The sequence below is a fragment of the Notechis scutatus genome, chromosome 2, assembly GCF_049901735.1.
Source record: "Notechis scutatus isolate UNSWTSFEM ecotype Mainland chromosome 2, rNotScu1.2, whole genome shotgun sequence".
In the NCBI taxonomy this organism is placed as follows: Eukaryota; Metazoa; Chordata; class Lepidosauria; order Squamata; family Elapidae; genus Notechis; species Notechis scutatus.
The window spans coordinates 197,268,309-197,290,691 of NC_142010.1; the positions used below are offsets into that span (position 1 = coordinate 197,268,309).

The following is a 22,383-nucleotide window of genomic DNA, read 5'->3' on the forward strand; positions in this document are numbered from 1 at the left end:
CTCAGACAAGCATATAGTTGCTCAATCAAGTACTAAACCTCTGATTTGTCCTCTTCACTGGAGCCATAACACCTCGACATGGTAAAAACCAGCTAAACTAGCATTAAAGAAAAAAATATAAGCCCTTGTGTAAGCCATGAAAAAGCACGCGGAACCATTTTCTTTCCTATAAAAAAGGCAAACAGGAATTCCCGGGGGCTTTTTGGAATGTAATCCACAGGCACTCAGAATTGCTTTACGAATTCAGGCAGGATAGAGATGTCTTCTGCATTCTGCAAAAGTTTCCTTTTTTGGATTCCACATTGAAAGTCTGGGGATCTTCCATGATATAGAGGCAACTCCAAGAACCAGTTGTGATATTTTCTCTTATCTTGAGAGTTCTTTGCTCTCTACCATGTCTTTTAATGTTGAATGCATATTCTCAAAAGAACTGCATAATCATACACAAGAAATACACAATAAGAAAATGAACAAATTAATCTCATCTACTTTTAGGAAACAAAATGGACTAAAATGGAAACTAAAAAAAAGAGATTAGAAATCATTTTTTTCTAATCAATATAAGTGATTGAACCACAGTGTGAATATGACGTCCGTAGGCATTGCTAAACTTCAATTCAAACATTTGTTCCTCTTCAAAGTGATGCCTTTAGGAATGTGCTTTTCTTTTAACAGTTGTGCTGAAGCTGAATAGTATACATTCTGCAGGAAATCTACTGTTTTAAGAGTAGAATTCTATCTGTTTTCTTAGAATAAGTCTCAAGAAATCAATAGGGTATATACCCCATGGAATAGACGATATAAGATTGCAGCCTAAAGTTTTCTTCAACTCAGAAAAGAAAAATTCTGTAGACCAACTCTCCACCTTCCCTTGACTTTTCTTCTTGACATTTTGAACTGCAAATCCGTATTAGGCAATACTGACTGCTGTTTTACTCTTTTTTTTAAAAAGGAACTCCTTTTTCTATCAAGGTGCTTTCCATTGGTGCATTGGGGTAGCATTCCTCATGAAGAAGCTAAAGCAGAGATCTTCACCGTTTGTAAGTTCTGATGGGACGATTTCCCCAAAGTCTCCACCTTCAAGGATAGGAAGGAGATGTACGGGAAGGCCGACAGTCTGCAACTGCTTAAGGAGCAAAGTACATTTGCTCTGCACGTTTTCATGTCCCCTTGGATCAAGTTCAGTATTTTCATCCACCCAGGCCTTCCCTTATGACATCCACTCTCAAAGCAAGATCTCTGAAAGAGGGCCGCTGACTTGCATGATTATTCCAGCACTCTGACATGATGGTATAAACCTTAATAAGATAAAAACATCAGTATGAGTTAATAACAATAGCAATGACATCAATAATAACAATCCAATAAGAACCATAAGGGGCTAATTAATTTATCTTGGATTATTAATAACCTTGGAACCAAAGACACTGAACACTTTGGTATACTATACATATTATCTCATATAAAAATCTTCCCTCTCTTAGTATCTTATACTAAATGCATCTAATTTGTAGGCATACAATTCCTTGATTAGTCAAGAACAAGACTGAGGAACTGGTTTAGTCTACAGGATATATAATTTTATAGAAGGAGAATTCCCCCTATTTCTTCATCGCCATCTTGCCTATTAAATTTCTTCTATTGCCAATGGGGCTGGTAATCATAATTCTAAAGAACTGAGAAAAAAAATTCTCACTCCATTTAGCCATGAGGTTGTATCCCTCAAGTAAATTTGGGGATGCACTTAAGATCATTTCCTATTTTCAACAGAAACATAAATATCCACTGAATTCAAAATCTATTGAATTCATTTTAGGAACGACTCTTGTTCAATGCAGCTGGTGGCAGTAATATAGGAGGACCTCTAACAGCTAGGAAACTGAAAACAGCCTCAATTCTAGAGGGGATCATTGATTTCACCAACTATTATTACATTTTTAGCTGCTGCTTTTCTTTCTAATTGAAACTGCTAATTAGAAATTAAATTACTTTTGATTTTGGAACACGCCTACTGAGGGGTAGATGCTGATTAGGTAGTCTTCGCTTAGCAACCCCTCGTTCAGTGGCTGTTTGAAGTTACAACGGCATCGAAACAGGAGGGCTTTTGACTATTCCTTGAAGCTGTTGCAGCAGCCATCCCTATGGTCACCTGATTGAGATTCAGGTGCTTGGCAACCAGCTCACAATTACAATTGTTGCAGCTTCCCACAATCATTATTTGTGACCCTCCCCTGCGGCCTTCCCACAAGCAAAGTCAATGGGGAAGCCAGCAGGAAAGTTTGCAAGCTGGCTCCCACTGCTTTTTGCTCCCAAGGAGTCTCTGGGTGGCAGAAGGATCTTAGACTCTATGGTGCCCGCCCACAGCACTGCCCGTAGCTCTTGCCCATTGGTCTGCTTTGCTGGGATGTGGTTCAGTGAAGTTAGGAAGTGCTTCTGGATTCCCACCTCTTGCCATTTTGCAATCATTAGGTCCTTACCTAATGACTTATGCAGTCCTAGTTTAACAAATAGCAAGATCACCTGGATTGCAGTCACTAAGTGATGTGGTCATGTGACAATGCACTTCATGACTGCATCATTTAATAACGGGAAACCTCGGTCACAATTGCTGCTGTAATCTGAGGACTATCTGTAGTCCTATGACAAATAAATACAAGCAATCTTTCTCTGATGACACCATCTCTACTAACTGCAGAAACAATTCTGGCATTCTTGTTATATGCAAGTTACAACCCAATACCTCATCAGGGCATCCATCAGGTCTTGGCAGCCTCCCATTATTCTTCAAAAGCTCTATCAAATGGAACACAATCATCTGGTTTTGCTTATCGTTTCCAATCATGCGCATGAACTCCTGAAATGAAAATCCGAAACGGAATTGTTGCAACAATAATGATAGTGTTCTAGGATTATTTTAAAAAAAATAAATACATTTGGATTTTCAGAGCAATCAACACAGATGAAGCAACAATAAACTTCGGGATGGTGAAAGTTGCAATCACATAACCCAAGGATGCTGTAACAGTCATAAATTCATACTGGTTGCTAAGTGCCCAAATTTTGATCACATGGCTATGGAGATGCAGTAACAATTTTAAGTGTAAGACTGGCCGCATGTCATTTTTTTCAGTGACATTGTAACTGTCAACTTTGAACCGAACCTGGCAGCAGCCATTTTTGTGTTCCTCAGTTGCCACACAAAGGGAGAAGGGGAAGGAAGTTGGAATGCTTTACTAGACACAACAGAGAGGTTTCTCATGAGAACCAAGGTCATCTTCACTGGCAACAAGTAAGGTTAGGAAAGGAGTGCCTGAAGAGACCACCAATTAACTCATTTGGCCAACGTGACCTGTGACACTTGGGGATGGGGTTATTTCCTAGGTTAATTATACTGAAACCGCGGGAAAGATTTAGATTTGGTTTTCCATTGAAGCTGTGTGGATATGATTTACTCAATAAAGACCTTTGAGAAGGTGGGTTTGTTAGTCGGAGCCTTGACAGTAACTTTGAATGACTGCCAAGCAAATGGTTGTAAATCAAGGACTACCAATAATTGTATCTAGCGGGTGCCAAAGTGTCTGATAAAGAAAGCAGGCTGATTGCATTGGTTACACTGAAAAATAAACTATTTGGTTCTTCCTTGTGTTGACATTTTTCCATTCAATCTAGTAATTTTATACATGTTATAATTTTAAGTGTTTCACAATTGTTTCCTTTCTTTATTCCCATATTCTTTTTTCCCCTGCATTTGTCTTTTGAACACAAGCTAAAACACATTTCTGACAAGCTGTTTTAGAGATTATTTCAACTGAAGAACTGAGAAAAAGTGCTTCAAACAAATTTTTTGCATTATGTGCTTCAGGTGTAATCCTTCAGTGAGTCTCCTGTTATTACTATATTTGATTCAAGCTACTTTTGGTGGTGTGACAGAAACATGTAAGGCAATAGAGCATGCTGCAAGAAACTAATTCTTTTAAGTCAAGAAGATGACCACAACACTATACTTCCACATATAAAAATGTCGTCATATATACACATTACTTACCGCTGGAGGGCTTTTATTCTTGTCTATATAAGTGAAGAGTTCATACAAAACCACACCAAAGCTCCACATATCTGAGGCCACAGAAAACCTATTGTCTGTCAAGGATTCCAGAGCATACCTGGCATATAAATTTAATAAATAAATAAATAAAAACACCTGCAGGATAAAATGAGAGGACTCAGAAAATTGCAAATGCAAACATTACTTTGAGCATAACCAGCTTAAGTGGCTTTTTAATTGAGAAATCCATGGTAGTTAAAAGCCAGAAGTCTTGTGAAATTATCTATTGTATCTTTCTAGTTCAGAATCTATCACCAATTGAAAACATACCAAAATATAGGACTCTCTCCTGGTTCCTTTACTTTGTAATATTCCTTATCCTGTGGCAAAACTTTTGTCAAGCCAAAGTCTCCAATTTTCACTCTGTTTTCATTCTCCACCAAGATATTTCGTGTTGCCAGATCTCTATGTACATATCTTTTTGAACCCAGATACTCCATGCCCTATATATAGATGAAATGATAAAATCAAAATTAATTGGTTTAATGAGTACCAAAGTCTTGGTGGAAGACTTTATGAGTCACGTAACTTATTTCTGAACTTTGCACATTTTTTGCAATAACATTCCATTAAGCTGGTCAAAAACAAGGCATTATAAAGTGTCAAAAATCATCTTGCACCCTCTCAAGACAATATTGAAGGGGAAGTTTCCTGAAACTGATGATACCTCATCATTTCTTCCTAATTACCACTAGATGTCACTTTCTTGTCTTGTTAGGCCAGAAGGATGAAATGATGAACTGCTTCTTAAAATTGTTTCATCATGCCTTGACATAAAGACTTTACAACTGACTTTTACTATTCTTCACCCTCTATGGCAATTAGGAAACTGATATTAAATATTGGTATGCATTATTTATGTGATTCAGATAAGAGCAGAAAGAATTATTTCAGTTCCAGGTTATCTTTTGGTGGAAACCCATCCAAGTAAGAGTTTGGATCCTATATGTAATTGTGACTGCAATACTGCTACAATTAAATGAGGATGGGCTTTACAGTTCCTGGAAAAAAAAACACCTCTGTGTTTGTGTGTACTTGTGTAAGAGATAGCTGCCCATCTTTCAACCAACTGTGGGTGGCTCCCAATCAAAGTAAGTGACTTACAACCATTCCATTAGTGGATGTTAAGTTACAACGGCACTGAAAAAAAGTGTTCTATGGCTGTTTTTCACATGTATGACCATTGCTGACATCCTCATAGTCATGTGATCCAAATTAGGGCACTTGGCAACTGTCATATATTGAAAATTGCCATCTTGGGGGTCATGTGATCACAAATTCTCTCCTCCCCAGCTGGCTTCTGAAAAGCAAAGTCGGGAGGGAGGGAGGAGGCTGGAGTTGCTTAATGACTGCACAATTCACTAAACAACTGCAATGATTCACTAAACAACTGTGACAAGGTCGTAAAATGGGGCATAACTCACTTATCAGCTTCCTTAGCAATGGAAATTTTTGAGCTCAATTGTCACAAGTTAAGGACCACCCGCATTAAAAAGCTACTTCAGGAACAAATGAAGTGAAAGCATCACTATCAAGGGCAGGAAAAAATTGGTTGATGCCTAGAACAATCCCACTTTATACCTATAATCAGATTACAAACAGCTTTCACTATTATTACATTATATAATATAACCTCTATTCTCGGGCAGCTACAGAAATGCCTTCCCTCCCCAAATCATCAATCAAATGAAAAGGAAACTAATGCACTCAACTGCTTTTTCACTATTAGAAACTAGCATGTGTCAAGAAACAAGATGTAAAGAAAATAAAAATAAAAATAAACAAGCAAGAGGAGTCATGATTGTGTTATGAAAAAAAAAGATTGATTATAGAAAGGGAATGGATTGGTTTTGTGTCACTGATGAGGGAAAAAAAACATTTCCCTACAAGAATATTTCATGACTAGCATTTATGGAGAACAATGAAAACTGTATATGGAGATTCTCAATCATCCAGGTCATGGTTGTCCCAAAAGCGCATTTTCAAGAGGCAACTGGACTTTCTGGTTTTTCTTTGAAGACCTTTCCCCTCTCATCCAAAAAGCTTCCTTCAACTCTGTGCTGAAGAAACTTTTTGGATGAGAAGTGAAACGTCTTCAAAGAAAAACCAGAAAGTCCAGTTGCCTCTTGAAAAAGTACCTTTGGGACAATGAAGACTATAATTCAGTTTAATCCCATAGCAGGTTTAATAGGGTTAGTTAAATTTATTACCTTACATATCTGAGAAGCATACTGTAGGAGTTTCTTATGATCCAACCTGTCCTTGTGTTTCTGGAGATAATCCCGTAAACTTCCATAGGGTAAATATTCCATTATCAACTTCAGATTTCTCCGACCTTTCCAAACAAACATAAATATTTAGAACTATAGTTTAAAGGAATTTCTCCATATATAGCACTGAAATTCTCCTGCATAAGACTATTTATGACATTTTTTAAATTTTTATTTATTTATTTTGATTTGTCAATCGCTTATAAGATAACAGGTATAAGTATATACATAGTTATGAATACATGAAATGGGTACATATAAGAAAAATAAAATGGCCAACAAACATGTTTCTAAAAAAAGATTGGAAGAATCACAATAATTTTTCCCCCTTCAGATAGAGGCTTGTTGTAATCCAAAACACCAATGCTGAATGATCCTTAATATATATTAAAGCTTCAAAACATTGCACTTAAAGTCTAACTCTATACAACTACTCTATGCGAACAAAACAGAAAACAGCAATATAATATCCGTGTGCTTATTGTTCCAAATACATCTTTCAACCTGGAGCCAGTCAAGGGAGGCTGTTAAGATTGTTATTGATAACAAGAAGATGCTATGAAAACCAAGTGGCAGTGGGTGTCTGAATCACCCAGATCTCATGATATTCTATATTTGATCTTCGATGGGATTGCACTTCTATGTTCAAGAGTGTTAGGTAATCTGAAGGGTCTTTCTGGACTCACAGCTCTGGCTTGTTGTGTAGGTAGCAACTGTGGCCAAGAAGACCTTTGGAATTTCATCAGCTGGGCCAGTTGTGTCCTTTCTTGGATCAGACAGTCACTCATACCCTGGTCATTTCACTGCTGGTCTACTGCAATGTGTCCTATGTGAGACCATCCTTGAAGACCACCTACAGGTTTCAACTAGTGCAAAATGCAGCAGCATGGGCAGTGATGGGCATGTCTCAGTATGCCCATTTAACACCTCTGCTTTGTAACCTGTACAGGTTGCCAGTTTGATTCCAGATTCAATTCAAGGTGCTGATTGGTACCTATACAGTTCTACATGGCATAGACCTGGAGTCTTGAGGGACCACCTGTCTTCCAGAGTATTTGCCCTGACAATTCAATCCAGCAGATTTGGCGTGCTCCAGTTTCTTCAATTAAATAATGTAGTCAATAGGGACTCAGGAAATGTACTTCTCTGTAGCGGTGCCTGTTCTCTAGAATGACCCCAAGAATCAAATAACCCCCATCCTGCTGGTGTTTTAAAGGCTCTAAGTCACGGGCATCAAATTCGCCACATCACGTTACCCTCACATGACATTTTGCGGTGTTTTCTACATTTGTGGAGCTGGGGTGGGCATGGCCTATGCATGACGCATCCGGCCCGTGGGCTGCCAGTTTGACACCCCTGCTCTAAGTAAATCCCCTTTGCATTCTTTTTTTTAAATCCGGTCAGTTTCTTTCATCTTGCTATCTTTTATTCCTTATTTCTACTACTGATTGCATCTTTTTAAAAATGTTTTCACGTGTGAGCTGCCCAGAGTCATTGGGAGTTGGATGGGACACAAGAGGAAGGGAGGGAGGGAGGAAATGTAACGTTTTATCCTGAACTGACAACAGGACACAAATATGAAAAAATAAAAGCTGCAACTTCTGGTGTTCCCTGGCCAATGAACAAGAAAAAAATGGTACTGTGAGCATCACACATGCCCTCAATGAAACAAGTATCTAAAATGAAATTATACTTTTCTCAGGCAGTGAATACAGAGAAACACGTAGCACCTACATATTGCTGAACTATACTAATAGCTTCAGACAACCTGACTAATATGAGCAATAGTATTTTCCAATAACATGTGGATGGGCTCAAGCTCACCAGTTTGATACACAGTAGCTTCTATGACTATTAAGACATGAAAGTGAGGCCAGTATTATCTAGTTTGGTTTTGAAATACCATTTTTTACTTCTAGCATCAATCAGCAGATTTAAAACTAAAGCAAAACAGGTTTTAGGTCTGGTAGTATACTCTTCAAAGCAAATATGAATATATACAAGAGAGAATTTTTAAAAGTTACAAAGAAATAATTTTGCAATCATTTAAAAGCCATCGCTAAACAAAATCTATTTCATGCAACAGCAACAATAACAAAACAACAACCCAACAAAAAAATTAACCTGGAAAAACAAGCTTCTCAAATTTTATGTGCAGCAGAAATTAACCAGAAATATTAAGACAAAAACAAAGAAAGTAGCAGTTCATAAAAATGTTTCAATACATTAAAGGCAAATATTATCCCAGGTCATCAGCATGTTGCTTAAGTAGGTAATGAATAATGCGATTAAACGTGCAGGGTACCTGCACTATAGCACACTCCTTTGTACTTGACAATGTTGTCATGTTGCAGAGATTTGAGAATTTCAATTTCTCGTTCAAAATCTCGCAGGTATTCTTCCGTGCTGTGCTGCAGTTTCTTCACAGCTACCACCTCCCCTGTATTATCCTGCAGTGGATCGTATCGACACATTTCCACACTTCCAAAATTACCCTGCAAAACAAAGAAATAGAAGCATTTTGAAAAAAGTGTGTGTGTGTGTGGAGAGAGCAGCCAGAAAAGCAGATAGTCCTCACTTAGTGATCATTACAACAGACCTCCCTAAGGCTACTTATGACCTAGTTCCTGAGTACCAACAGCTGCACCATCTCCCATGGTCATGTGATTTGCATTTAGGGCACTTGGCAAACAGCTCTCATTTATGGCCTTTTGCAGTGTCTCACAATTACACGATCATAGTTTTTGGTATTTTTTTTGCCAGTTTCCACTGTTTACTTCCTGTTTCTGGCAAAAAAACAACAACAACCATTGAAGAACAACAGATTCACTTAATGACTGTGATGTTCGTGTAACAACCATTGCAAAAAAGGTCATACAATCAGGAATGCTCACATGATGCCCAACAACCATCACAACTCATAGCCATAATTCTGGGCTCAGTTATGGTCCTAGGTTGAGGATTACCGGTACTACAAATTGTTCTTTCAGCCTCATGCAAGGATTGAGGCTGATATATAACGTGCTATGCAATATTCCAGCCATTAACTGGATCTACCAGCAATTCAATACAAATAGTTGTCCCAGTTTGCATTAATTCACAGGGTATTCAAATGAAGGAAAACCAAATTATATAAACCAAAAAAAAAGAAAACAATAGGTTATGGCCAAGATAAATGCACTCCCAAGGATGGGCAATCATTTTTCCCAAGGGGCCACATGAGAAACTGAGACACTTAGGAAGGGCTGAACCAATAGGGGTGTGGAGGTGCGTATGCAGGTATGTATGCATCTGCATATGTAAATTGAAGAAAAAATAAATAGCAGCTACCTTCAAAATAAAAGCAATCCATGTGGGCTGGAAAAGGACAGTCAAAGGACTGAATATGGCCTGGAGGCCATAAAATACCAGTGGCATACAAATCTATTCAAATATATTCATGAAAGGTAAAATAAAAGTTTCTCCTGTCCAGTTATCTCTGACTCTAGGGGCAGTGTTCATCTCTATTTCTTAGTGGAGGAAGCCAGCCTCGTCTGAAGACATTTCTGGTCATGTGGCCAGCATGACTATAGGATGAAGCGCACATAACATTGTTACCTTCCCACCAAAGTCTCGACAACCTGGGTCTTGAACCTCAGGCTGTCAGCTTTCCAGCTAAAAACTCTGTGTCTTTAACTGCTCAGCCATTACGCCCCCAAATTCAAGAAAATACATATATGCAATATGAATTATACTGACTTATGGATGCCTAACATGTTCCAATTCACATACAGTAGTGTATAATTCTAAAAAATAAAGGCATATCTTTGCAATAAGCTACCCCAGAGCTTCTTACTTTGCCAAGTTGCTGCAAGAATTTGAGGTGTCTCTCCTCAAAGTAAGTTGGGTCCTGTCCTTCAAAAGCTTCCGAAAATCCAAGAGCACCAATTCTCATATTTGGTAACATATCATTTTCTGTCAGTAATTCATAATCTTGAAAAAGGAAAAAAAATCCAATTATTTAAATAGGAAATACAGATTTTACATATGTTACCTTACTATAATTCTTGCAACAAAGACTATATCCAGTTACTATATCCAAGTTCCAGAGAGTGGATGAAATTCCAAGAGAATCCAAGAAAATGGAGAACTCTTTCCTCCATTTTACCTACCTGGTGTAAATAAACTGTTCAGATCCCGTATAACTGCTCTGAAAGAGGGCCGGAAATCTGCTTCATATTCCATACAATTGTTTATCAGATTTGCCAGTTCTGTCCAATTGGGAGCAGGAAGCTGATGCCGGTCTTCATAAAATTGTAGCTTCTAGACATTGAGACATCATATGGATTATTAATATATTTTTATTTTAAGATGCTTTCTACAGCGAGAGACAATTGTTTACGTTTTTTTTAGCATGCAGGAAGTACAGCACAAAAAGTTGTATCCCGGATCTTACGCTCAAAGTTCAATTTAAAAGGGGAGTAGGATTTTGTTGTTACTAATTCATACAAATTATGTCTATTTAAACTTCTTCCAACAAGATTGTAAAACAGAAGTATTTACTCCCAGTGTTCTGTTATACATTTTCCCCAAATCCTTTTTTGAACAATCATTTCAAATAAATCAATATAAACAAATCTGAATAATGGGTGAGTCATCATAAATTAACAAATTAAAAGATGCTTCGTAGAGCATTTATTGGCAGAGTTGGGATGATTTCCCTGAATCAGTGATATCATAAATGAATTGCTTAAGCCTTTTGAAATTCTAGACAAGACCTAGGAACATCCTTTCTTCTTCTTCTGAACAGAAAATCACCTTAAAATTATTTAACGTCACACTGAATTTTCTTAATAATATTATTTTAAACCTTAAATGATAGCAAAAAGCTAAGACAAGTTCAACTTAATTAGTACTTCAATAAAGAGCCACAAGAAATCCATGGGCTGAAATTTAAGAAAAGGTCAGATGGAAAGCAAACCACTTCCATACTGTTACCAAGAAAACAATAAAATTGCGAGGAACAGAGTTTAACCCAAGGAGGCTTACTTAAAACAAAGCAAAACATTCTTAATACTTCCCCCACTTAATGCAATCCAACCCTCTTCCAGAAAATGGGGAAGTATATGTAAGTTCAACAAAATAATGTGACAAAGAGGAATGTGAGGAAACTCACCTTTTCAACAAAATCCTTTTTGGCTATAGGTTCTGTCTGATAGACCAGAAAGGCAGGCATGGAGATCATACCTGTTAGTATGTCAAAAAATATTTTCTAGACCTTAATGTAAGAGGGAGCCCCAGGAAGAAACTGCACTCAAATGTGAGAACAACTGGTGTGCATTAGCATCTAGCAAGTTTAATTGTAGAGGGACAGAGATTGCTCAATGCGTCTTACCCTTTGAGAATCCAGTGCATTGAGAGGTTTGTCTCCTCCGCTGCAGATTTCCCACAGAGTTGTCCCAAAACTCCACTTGTCCGCCGCCTGGCTCAACTGCTTGGGACTTTCGATGCATTCTGGGGGCACCCATGGAATCCTCTCCAGAAGAACTGACCATGAAAAAAAAAAAAAAGAGTGAACTTTTACTGGGAGGGAATTATAAAAATTTTAGACTAAAGATTCCTGGAATGTTTTAATTGCTGTCCAATTTGATAAGCTCTTGAAGTGAAATTAATAAAAGTTAGTTGTGAGTTCTAGTCCTGCCTTGGACATGAAGCTGTCTGGGTGAGTTTGAGCCAATTACTTTCTCTCAGGCCTAGGAAGGAGACAATGGCAAACCACTTCTGAAAAGCTTTTATCAATAAAACTGCAGGGACTTGTCCAGGTGATCTATGAGAATTAGACACGACTGAAAGGAAGAAAATAATAATAATAAAACAAAATAAAGATCGGTTTAGGTGCGGCGCGACCGGCGGGCGACCCCCTCCCTATGTTTGTTTTCCCCCCCCCCCCCCCCCCCCCCCCCCCCCTTTTGCCCCCCCCCCCCCCCCCCGGGCACTTTTCTACCGTGAGACCGTGGAAGGGCGCCGCCTTCTCCCCCCAGGAGCGCTCCCGGCTCCGCTGAGACGGCTGGGGCTGCGGGGCGCTGGGCTGCGCGGTCCTCGGGGGAGGAGGGCGGTCATGGCAGCCTCTGGTTCCTTTTTCGGGTGGCGCGGCCCCCACTCCCCACCCCCCCAGACTCACGGCGGCGGTCTGGGAGCTGGGGAAGGCTGCCTTTCGGCTCGGGCAGTTCGCGCGGTGCTTCCCTTTTGCCGGTAAGCAGCTGCGCCCCCAATTGGGCTTTTTGGAACGCCGGTAGATAATTAACATTGTTAAAAAGCAAATGCCGTTAGTTAACAATGACATGATTGTTGTGTATATGTTAAGTTTATGCACTGATTTCTTTGCTATAAAATATACTTGCTCCCATGTATTAGACACTACTAGTTACAAAGCAAGAACAGCTGTGTAATTCTGCCAGATTTGTACCAACAGATTATGAGCATTTTGACCCTGCAGAAAGCAACTGCAATATACTGCAAATAAATACTTTGAGCTTACATTCTAGGATATTTTAATACTTTTTCAGCGTCATATTGCGGTATGCAATATCATCTCACAAGAAAGACATATTTACAAATGCAAGCAATTTTAAACAGCATAATATGTAGCAGTATGATGATTAAAATATGTCCCACAATGTGGGAAGTTTGTCCTAGAAATACAAAGGAAAACAGGAATTCCCCGGAATAAAATAATCAGTGAAAGAAAGCCATGCACATGCCATTTTCACAGTGTGCTCAGATTGCGGAATCAGAAACTTACTGTCTTTTGGCAAAACTGTAATGCTGATACCAGGATCACTAAGTTTGATAAAAGGAAGGTTCCCAGACTTCCTATCTTCCTCTCTGATAAGCAAGATATTTTTTGCGCATACATTCCCGTGTACGAGGTTTTTATCCTCCTGAAAAAGATAAAGGGGAAGATTTGATTATTCTACTAGATATGATGTAATGGTCTGCAAGCTGACTGTGTTTACTTCAAAATACTATTTAAAAATATTAAGCATAAAGAGATTTAAAAACTGTAATATAGTGTACAGTTCTTCTCTAAGTCTAATCCAGAGATATGCCACTGGTTTAGGCTTGCTGGTCATATATGGCACTACACAGTATTTAGGACTTTGAGATAGGTGGGATTTAAAAGTCTTTCTAACTTCTTCAATTTATGTATCCTCTTTTAATATATTAATAACCCAGCAACTACAAAGGTCCTATTCTGAGAGTGTCAAACCTCTGGATTCAATCCAGACAGCTCCCAAACACTATAGCAGGGCTCTCCAAACCTGGGAACTTCAACACTTGTACGCTTCAATTCCCAGAATTCCTCAACTGGCCATATTTGGAGAGCTAGAGGAACATGGTGATTTTAGAACAGCCTTTCTCCAATAATTATAGTATCAACAGAGAAGCCAAAGAACAAGCCATCCTGTAAGTGGTTCCTAAACCTTGCCAAAATGGGAACTGCATCATCTAATTTAGCAGGGAGCATGGAAGATATTTAGGAGACAACTGGTTGCACTGCCTGATTAATATGCACTATATCTGAAAAGCTGTGATTTATTTCCAAAACTCATTTGTGCCCTTCTTGCTATAGGCTAAAACAGGGCAAAGCTGGCTGGAGAATTCTGGGAGTTGAAGTCCACAAGTCTTAAAGTTGCCAAGCTTGGAGACCTCTGGGCTAAAAGAAAGATTCCCATTCAAGCTTTATATAGTGCATTTTTGTAGTGTGCTGACGTGAAAATCCTTCACCTGGACATGGTAGGAACATTAAGTGGTGTATAAAGGTTAGAAAACAGGGGGACAGAATGCATGATTCTAAAATTCATAGCTTGGTGAAGTTGACCCAATATACAATTTGCCCTAAAATAAACTAATGCTATAGTTTCCAAAAGAGAAATTAAAGCCATTATCCAAGAGCTGGTAGGCCTGCATAACTCCAATTTCTCACCCTAGAAAAAGCCATTTCTTGTATTTGTTTATCAGCAATATCCAAGTTATGAAAAAAGTACAAACTCAAATTCCAAATAACTAAATACTATTCCAACAAAGAGAAGTTTGTGAAAATGGATAATTATAACCAAAAGCCTAAAATATCCTAAGTAAACTTAGAATTTTTACCAATACCAGTAAAAATGAAAAACTTACCAAAAAATGCATTGCCATTGCCAACTGTTTTGCAACTTCTAATTTCCACAAGATATTTATAGAAGTTTTATTTTTCTTCAAGTAAGTATCCAATGATCCAAATTTTACATACTCCTGAACCAGAATATCTGGTAAGAAATATAAACACAGTGGAATTCAAACAGTAACTCTTAATTACCACACTGGTTAGTCTCCTTATGTACTCCAGTATACACTGTAAATTACTTAAATTTAAGCTCTCACTTCTAGAATAATTAATGCTAATTAATTCTCAGAAACAGAACAGATAAAAGCTGCTTTCATATTCTTTCCATAAGAATGCCAAAATATGGAACACAACTTCTTCTAGGTAGCCAGACAAAACAACTTTATCAGGTAACCCTCCACTTGAAACCACAATTGGGGTAAGAATTTCCATTGCTAAGGCAGTTCTTAAGTGAGTCATGCCCAATTTTACAAGTCTTTTGCACCATTGTTAAGCGAATCACTGCAGTTGTTAAATAAACCAGGCAGTTGCTAAGTGAACAGGTCTACCTGTTTATTTTGCTTCTTGGAAGCTGGCTGGGAAGATCACAAATGACCATCACATGACCTCATTATAAATGCTTGTCAGTTGCCAAGCACCCAAATTTTGATCACATGAACGTGGGGATGCTGCAATGGTCATAAATGTGAGGACCAGCCATAAGACACTTTTTTCAATGCCGTTGTAATCTTGAACAGTTGCTAAAGGAAAGGTTGTAAGTTGAGAACTACCTGTACTTAATATGACTGTATGTTATGGAATACATAAAGCACAGTCTTTCATTAATTCCTCAAACTCCCATCCTTTTCTCTGAAAAGTTGGGGACAGTATTAATAACAACACAAGCTGATGCCAAATGCGTGCAAGATTAAATTCAGGTAAGCACCAATTACTTTTTCATTGGCTTAGGATGGTAATCAAATCTTTTGTAGTACTTTGCCAGCTAAGCCACCTGAATTTCAGCAAAACGACCTCATCTCTATCTATTTATTACGCATTACAGGGAGATGTGAATTTCCTTTTGCTGACTCACAGAGCTTAGCAGAATATTTTCCCCACAATACCAAATAAAAAGCGGCAGATGAAAAAAGCGTTTGATCAAGCATCCTAGATAAACAAAGGTGAATTACAACTTCACACCAATTTAGCCACAAGCTTCTACTTGACATGATAAACAGATGTGTTAACTGACAAGATCCCATCAGGTTTTCCCAGATTTTGACTTGGCATAGTTTTAGTAAGCTGGAATTAGCTCAAGGTTCTCCAATATACAGGCTGCACAAGGCTCTTTAGTCCATACTCAGCAGAAACAACCATGACAGGTGTTTGAGTTCTGCCATCATGAATTTGTAATTTCCTCTTAATGTTCACTTATGGTCCATTTTTGGTGCTTCTTTCTACCCTTCCTACGATTTAATGAAATTTGTATCCGATACCCTCTCCCCTTGAAGGCAGGTGTTTCTTCACATAACTGACATTCTGCCCTTAAAAAATCTGGTTGGCGGGGCACATAGTTTTATTATCTTCTGGGAAGTCTCAAGAGCAGTCTGTTTCAAGATTTCAGTATAAGGGACAAAATAATCAGAATATCCTGGTCTGCTGTGATTTTCATACAGGTATAATACAAACCATAAAATCTTGCTTTTCAAAGTTGTTTTGGTGGATAAGAAGATGATTAAGAGATTTTAACAATGGGCTATCATGTGGATATGATGCAAAGTTATTATGTTAGACTGTTCAATTTCTTATTGAAGCAAAAATCAACGCCAGCATGAAGCAAAAAGGCATTAAGAAGGCACTTAATCACAAATAACTTTCACACACATATACACACTTTCAAAACACACAATAGCCATTATATTGGAATTCATTGTTATTTAGTATAATGAGGACCGGTAATTTAAAAAGTTTTAAGAGGAGACTGGGCAACTAAAGGGAGAAGCTATCAATGACTACTGATCACAGGTTGTATTCTTTGAAACCCAGCTGCTATAGAGGAGGGCTGTTACCAACTTACACTTGTGATAGTCTTGAAAGATTCTATTTGATTCTCTTACTAAAGTAAGTGAAGGGTTGGTCTGACCCAGCAGGATTCTTACATACCAATAGAAGAGAACATTTGCAGTTCAGCTTGGTTGTTTACTTGCAGATGTTTCATTATCAAATTACATATCATCATCAGTGCTAGCACTGAGATGTTGCCTACTTTGGTAATGAAACATCTGCAAGAAAGCAATCAAGCTCAGACAGCACCAAGGACTTAACAGCATTTTTTTCTGTTTTCAAGAAAACGCATAATTGTTTTACCCAAATGTGGTTAGAGTAAAACCTTCATTATTTCATGATTTTGTCCTTATTCATTATTCAAATACTGTACAGTATCCTTACTATAGAAAAGAACTCTGGAAAAAAAACCTCTAATCAGAGTACAAACCATTAACTGGATTTACTCACTTTCTTCTCCACAGACACAAACTCCATAATTTAATACTAAATGTTTGTAAGAAAGTTGACTCATCATGCTTGCTGCTTCAAAGAAAGACTACAAGAAAAAGATATTAATTAGAAAGTGAGTCAAAGTAAGAACTGGTTGGAATTAATTCAGTTATATTGTCACACCACTTCATTCCCTGTCTTCTGCTACTTCTACTTGTTGCACAATTAATTCTGCAGGTCTGGTCTCAGAATTTTTGTTTAAGAATCCATTTGCCATCATGAACAAGTACTTTAATAATGGATGTAATGGAGTGTGTTAATGGGCTTGGGAAATGAAAGGAAAGATGCTACCCAGGAAACTACCAGATAAGAGAGGTGGAAACTTCAAGGGGCTTAATAGTCAGAGAAAGAAAGGGCCCACCCTAATGGCTCAAGTAGCAGTGGGAAGTTTGTACTTTCAGACTTGCAAAATTCTGTTAATTAAAATAGAATTAGTTCATCTTGTTGTATTTCCTGTCTGGTTTTATCTGGACTGACAACTGTGTCAATTCACTGACAAGAGATAAATTTGTAATGAGCGTCTGAATGCTCTTCATATTGGGTCATAATAGATGGCAATATTTGATATATAGAAGATTTAACAAAACGAAGATGGGAACAATTAACAAATGAGTCATTAGGAAATTGCTTTTGAATTCCAAGGTACAGAATTTTGTTATAGTCAGAGACAAAACTTCATATAGAATTTTTATTAGCTGTATCATATCAAATTCAACACATTTGCTTTCAAAAGTGGAAAAACCTGACACAGACAGTTTACCCTCTAACTATTGATGGTGTAGAATAATCTTAATTTGGTATAGACCAGGAGTCTGCAACCTGTGGCTCTGGAGCCACATGCAGCTCTTTCTGCTCTCTGCTGTGGCTCCCTATTGGTTGATCCCACCACTGGCCAGCCCCTTCCCGTCACTCCTCGCCTGCCCTGAGAATGTTAAGGGTGATGGTGGGGGGTGGAGACTCACTCCATATTCCAGAGTAGGAGGCAACTGGGTGGGAGTAAGTGAGTGAAGTCACGTGGGCCACGCCCACCCAGTCACACTGGTTGTTAAATTATTGGCTCCCAGTGTTTTCTTTTCTGTGGAAAACGGGTCCAAATGGCTCTTTGAATGTTTAAGGTTGCAGAGCCCTGGTATCAGTATCTCTTAAAAATTTTCATGGAATAATCAACTTCATAAGTCAGAATTTATCAGAACTCCTAGCCAGCAATAAACAACAAATCAATTTGCACTACCATGAGAAAGACTGGGAAGTAGAACTCTACAATTTTATTTTTCTGAAATCATAATATCAACATAGATTAAAGTTTATTTATTTAGAGTAGGTGTAATATTTTAGTACAATCGCTAAGCCAACCCCAATTCAGTTTTGAAAAGCTGAAATTCTGCAATTTCAGTAACTCAGGAAAATGGAAGTGTATATTTTGTATAAATTATTTCACTTAAATCATTCATGGGAGAAAAAGAAAGAAGAAAAGCTGTGACTCAGATCTGTTTTTGTCTCTTAGATATTCAAAATCCTACTGTATATCTAAAAGGTGAGTAACTTTGCATACTTTTCAATAAGGGAAAATTCATCAGGTTTATTCAACTAAGAAATGGCTATCAACAAATAAATTTGACTTGCATCTTGGTTGTTCCTTTCAGTTGTGATGCTTTTTAATGTTTTTATTGTTTCACTGTGTATCATTTCAAACCATTATCATAGCCAATACTTAAAAAGTAGCATCTTTTAATTAATATGACTTTTAAAATTAATATACAAACCTCGGAGTAGTGTCTGTGTGTTTTATCTAGAACTTTCAGCAAGACTTCAGTCTGATATAATTTACCATAGTCTCCCACTTCTTTCCTTACTCCTTTGAAAATTTTAGTGAAGGTGCCCTGTCCAAGGCTTTCATTCTACCCAAAAAACAGAAACAAAAAAGTCAAAAATGGAGATAAAGGTTAGTCAATCATTTCAGGCCACATGAAAAACAATAAAACATGTAAAAACAAAAACAAAACTACTAATACAAGAAGGTTCCTTTGGAGCAAGGGACTACTGGGCCTTGAGCTGTTTGGAACCCGGTTGGGGAAGTGATGGGTAAGTGCGTGCACAGGTGTCCCCACTTGCGCAAGCAGTGGGTGAGCTCATGTGCAATCTATTTGCATGAGTGGTGGGCACATGTGCCTGTTACTCATGCAAATGGAGTTGCACCATGTGTGCTCTCTCGCCACTCATGCAAATGGAGATGTGTGCATGGGTGCACTCACCCACTTCTGGAACCATCACCTCTCCCCTCTCCAACTAGTCCACAAAGATTGGGAACTCTGCTTTGGAACAGAGATATTTTTAGACACCAAATTAAACAACCTCATTGTTTAACACAAAAGAACTATAAACTGAGGGTGGGAAGGGCTGTAACAATAACAGCTTAAGAACTCATCTTTATCTTAATAAGAGCAAAAATCTATCTTAAGAAGGAAATGATAACACATCCTATCTTAATGAATGTACTTACATAGTAAATGAAATTCAATTTTCAATGAATAATGAAGGGGAAACCTTACATCTTATATTTATATGCTTTTATCATAATAAACATCCATCTTTCGGTAAATGGAATAGTGTAGAAATTATTTCCAGTAGCACATATCACTGAGAAAAAGTCCAATGATATTTAAGTTAATTGAACTTAATTTTAAGGTGTTGATAAAAAAAGGATACTAGTGTATTAATCTTACAAAGATAAGATCTTCATTCCGAATTTTGTGAAAAACCATCTGATTGATATTATTATGTCTCTGCAAAGTAGGTGATGTTGGCATATCAGAATCTCCATTGCTCCTGAAGATAAGAAGGTTGGACTTATCTGCAAAAAGAAGTCAATGGTGTGTAAGTTCACACAACCATATTTTACTCGCTTGTCTTCTAGCCCAATTTATGAAAGGTAATTATAAAAGGTAACCAGATAATTATTATATAAGCTGATAGAGAATGTAAAGAAGGGTCTATGGGAAATGGCTCGTTTACATATAAAAAGTGAAAAAACATGCAAACACAAACCATTGCATATGTAACTAAAAACTTTGTTTCATTTATAACCAAAGCAAAAGCCGATAATTACTGCATATAATATTCTGCACTCAGCCATGAAGCTTCCTATGTAAATTCTGATTAATAAACCTTGGTAATTGTGGGGTCTTCATTGACCTAACTTCCCCTCACTGTTGTGTGAACAAAAATGGGGGGAAACGCAGCCATGGAATAAAAATACAGAGGTGCTTTTTTTCAACAGGCAACTGGACTTTCTTTGAAGACATTTTACTTCTGATCCAAGAAGCATTTTCAAAGCGCCCAAAGCACAGCAGCTCTAAAGATAAGCTTGTATAACAGTGCACCGAATCCAGATTTTAGAATCCTCTAGTAGAGGATGGAACGACTTAAACACTTCCTATATTTTAGGGTTAGCAACTGACATTCTTCTTTTACTACTTTCCTCCTTATCCTAATCTGAATGTATCACAAATATATAAATAGGTGTACACATAAATATCACACATGGGAGCATACAACTTTTATTTCAGGAATAATCTGGACTTAAAATGGAATTGTTGCCAAACTCCAAAATATCCAATTATATCGGTCAGTGAGGAGGGGTTGTTGCGAAATGGAGCTTCAGTATTTTGAATAGCGTCCTTTTGCAAAATGTTCTCTGCAGTTGAAGGATTGGAAGACAGCAACTGCTCCTCTCATCTATCTAATCTTATCTATTAATCCTAGTGTCTGTCAGTGTGCTATGAATATTAACACACACACACGCATACACACACACCCCTATACGAGAGCAGTGTTGTTAAAAATTTCTGCTCTTTTATTGTTTAATGTAGGTCTTTGTATTTTTCTCAAATGACAGTTATTTCTCTAGTTCAGTTAGCCACACAATATTATCACCCTCAACAAATAAAATTCAAATTGCTTGCCTTTTGGCTTTGGAGGGCAGCATCTGGTAAACTGGAAAACCATACTGTCCGATCGGACGGTTTCTGTACGGTAACAATTCAACAAATCCACAAGGTTGGTAAAACTTTTTCTAGTTCCGGTGAGATTATATTCTCCATTTTCATTTTTTGTTATCAAGCAATGTTTATAATCAATTATGCTGTCTTGCTGCAAAATTTAAGGAAAGTTTAAAAATGATACTTCAATTCAACGCTTTTATTTGTAACTTTGTAAATTTAATCAAATGTCAAGCATAATTCTAATTTGGCAATCAGGACTAGGAATATATCTTGTAGCCATATTGGGTGGGCAAGTGAAATTTAAAAAAATTGGAAGAATAGAAAAGAACAGTTTTTATGACAAAGGAACGGCTGGGTAGGACATGACTCATTCTACCGGTTCATTACTGGTCCCTTTGTAGCTTTCTAACTTTCACTCATCACACAAACTCCATTACAAACAATGGAATATGTTGGTGGAGGGAACAAAATTATTTTTTAATTTTACTCTGAATATCCAGCTATCATGACATTAATATTTGGTTGATTTTACCTGCTCTATAAATACCATCTAATGCAAGCCTAATTTTGTTTTAATCTACACTAAAGCTTGCTGGAACAAAGGATTGCCACAGCTCAACACTTCAGCTTTGTTTAATACAAAAGAACTGAACTATACTGCTAAGAGTTCCTTTAGTATATAAAAAGTAAACTTGTATAGCAAACATTTTGATTTTTTATAAAGTAAGTTCTGAACTTGAATCATTTTAATTGCACTCTGCTTAGAAATATCACAATAACAATAGACACAAAAATTGGCAATTTAAGAGGCTACATATATGAGAACACCAGCAGCAAGTTCTTCAAAGTTTATAACTTTTAAATTGCAGATACTTACAAATAATATACTTTTTTTAAACAAATGAAGAAACTTATCACTCTTGATAACTTATTACTGAATAATAAATATTGTGCCGTGTCTTTTGAAGGAAGAACTGCTGATGCTAATACTCTTTATTAACTATTTCAGAAGTTCCCCTGATAAGTTTGAATCTCTTCCTGTATCTCTTTCTAAGCTGCTATTCTATTGGCAAATTCACACAAATGGATATAAATGATAACCAAACTCTGAAAATTTAAATATTAATTGTGGCACTTGAATTAACAGTGACAGTGAATGGGAAAATTAATAAAATATTGGTCCAACTGGTGCCAATTTTAATAACTACATATGTTATTCTCAAAACAGAGGTACTGATGTTATTCTGAAAACAAAACATGATTTCCCCCTAAATAAAAGGAACTGAAATCTTGTCTTAAGCATAAGCAAAGCAGTTAGAAATC

The 22,383-nt window shown here is 37.3% G+C and overlaps 1 protein-coding gene across 3 annotated transcripts in view; it reads right to left on the reverse strand.

The window, feature by feature from the left end:
* Positions 1-292: 292 nt before the first annotated feature.
* JAK2 (Janus kinase 2) overlaps positions 293-22,383 on the reverse strand; it is a 77,393-nt gene continuing 55,302 nt past the window's right edge. For all 3 annotated transcript variants that reach the window (XM_087957758.1, XM_087957759.1, XM_026675824.2), the window contains 15 exons: positions 21,022-21,208; positions 19,783-19,910; positions 18,823-18,957; positions 17,018-17,105; positions 14,539-14,666; positions 13,157-13,295; positions 11,750-11,901; positions 10,527-10,677; positions 10,211-10,347; positions 8,681-8,870; positions 6,316-6,440; positions 4,376-4,548; positions 4,046-4,163; positions 2,741-2,854; positions 293-1,298 (listed from right to left, as the gene is read on the reverse strand). In XM_087957758.1, coding sequence (XP_087813884.1) covers positions 1,191-1,298; positions 2,741-2,854; positions 4,046-4,163; positions 4,376-4,548; positions 6,316-6,440; positions 8,681-8,870; positions 10,211-10,347; positions 10,527-10,677; positions 11,750-11,901; positions 13,157-13,295; positions 14,539-14,666; positions 17,018-17,105; positions 18,823-18,957; positions 19,783-19,910; positions 21,022-21,208 — 2,073 coding nt within the window. In that variant the 3' untranslated portion in view covers positions 293-1,190. The remainder of the gene's footprint in view (positions 1,299-2,740; positions 2,855-4,045; positions 4,164-4,375; positions 4,549-6,315; positions 6,441-8,680; positions 8,871-10,210; positions 10,348-10,526; positions 10,678-11,749; positions 11,902-13,156; positions 13,296-14,538; positions 14,667-17,017; positions 17,106-18,822; positions 18,958-19,782; positions 19,911-21,021; positions 21,209-22,383) is intronic.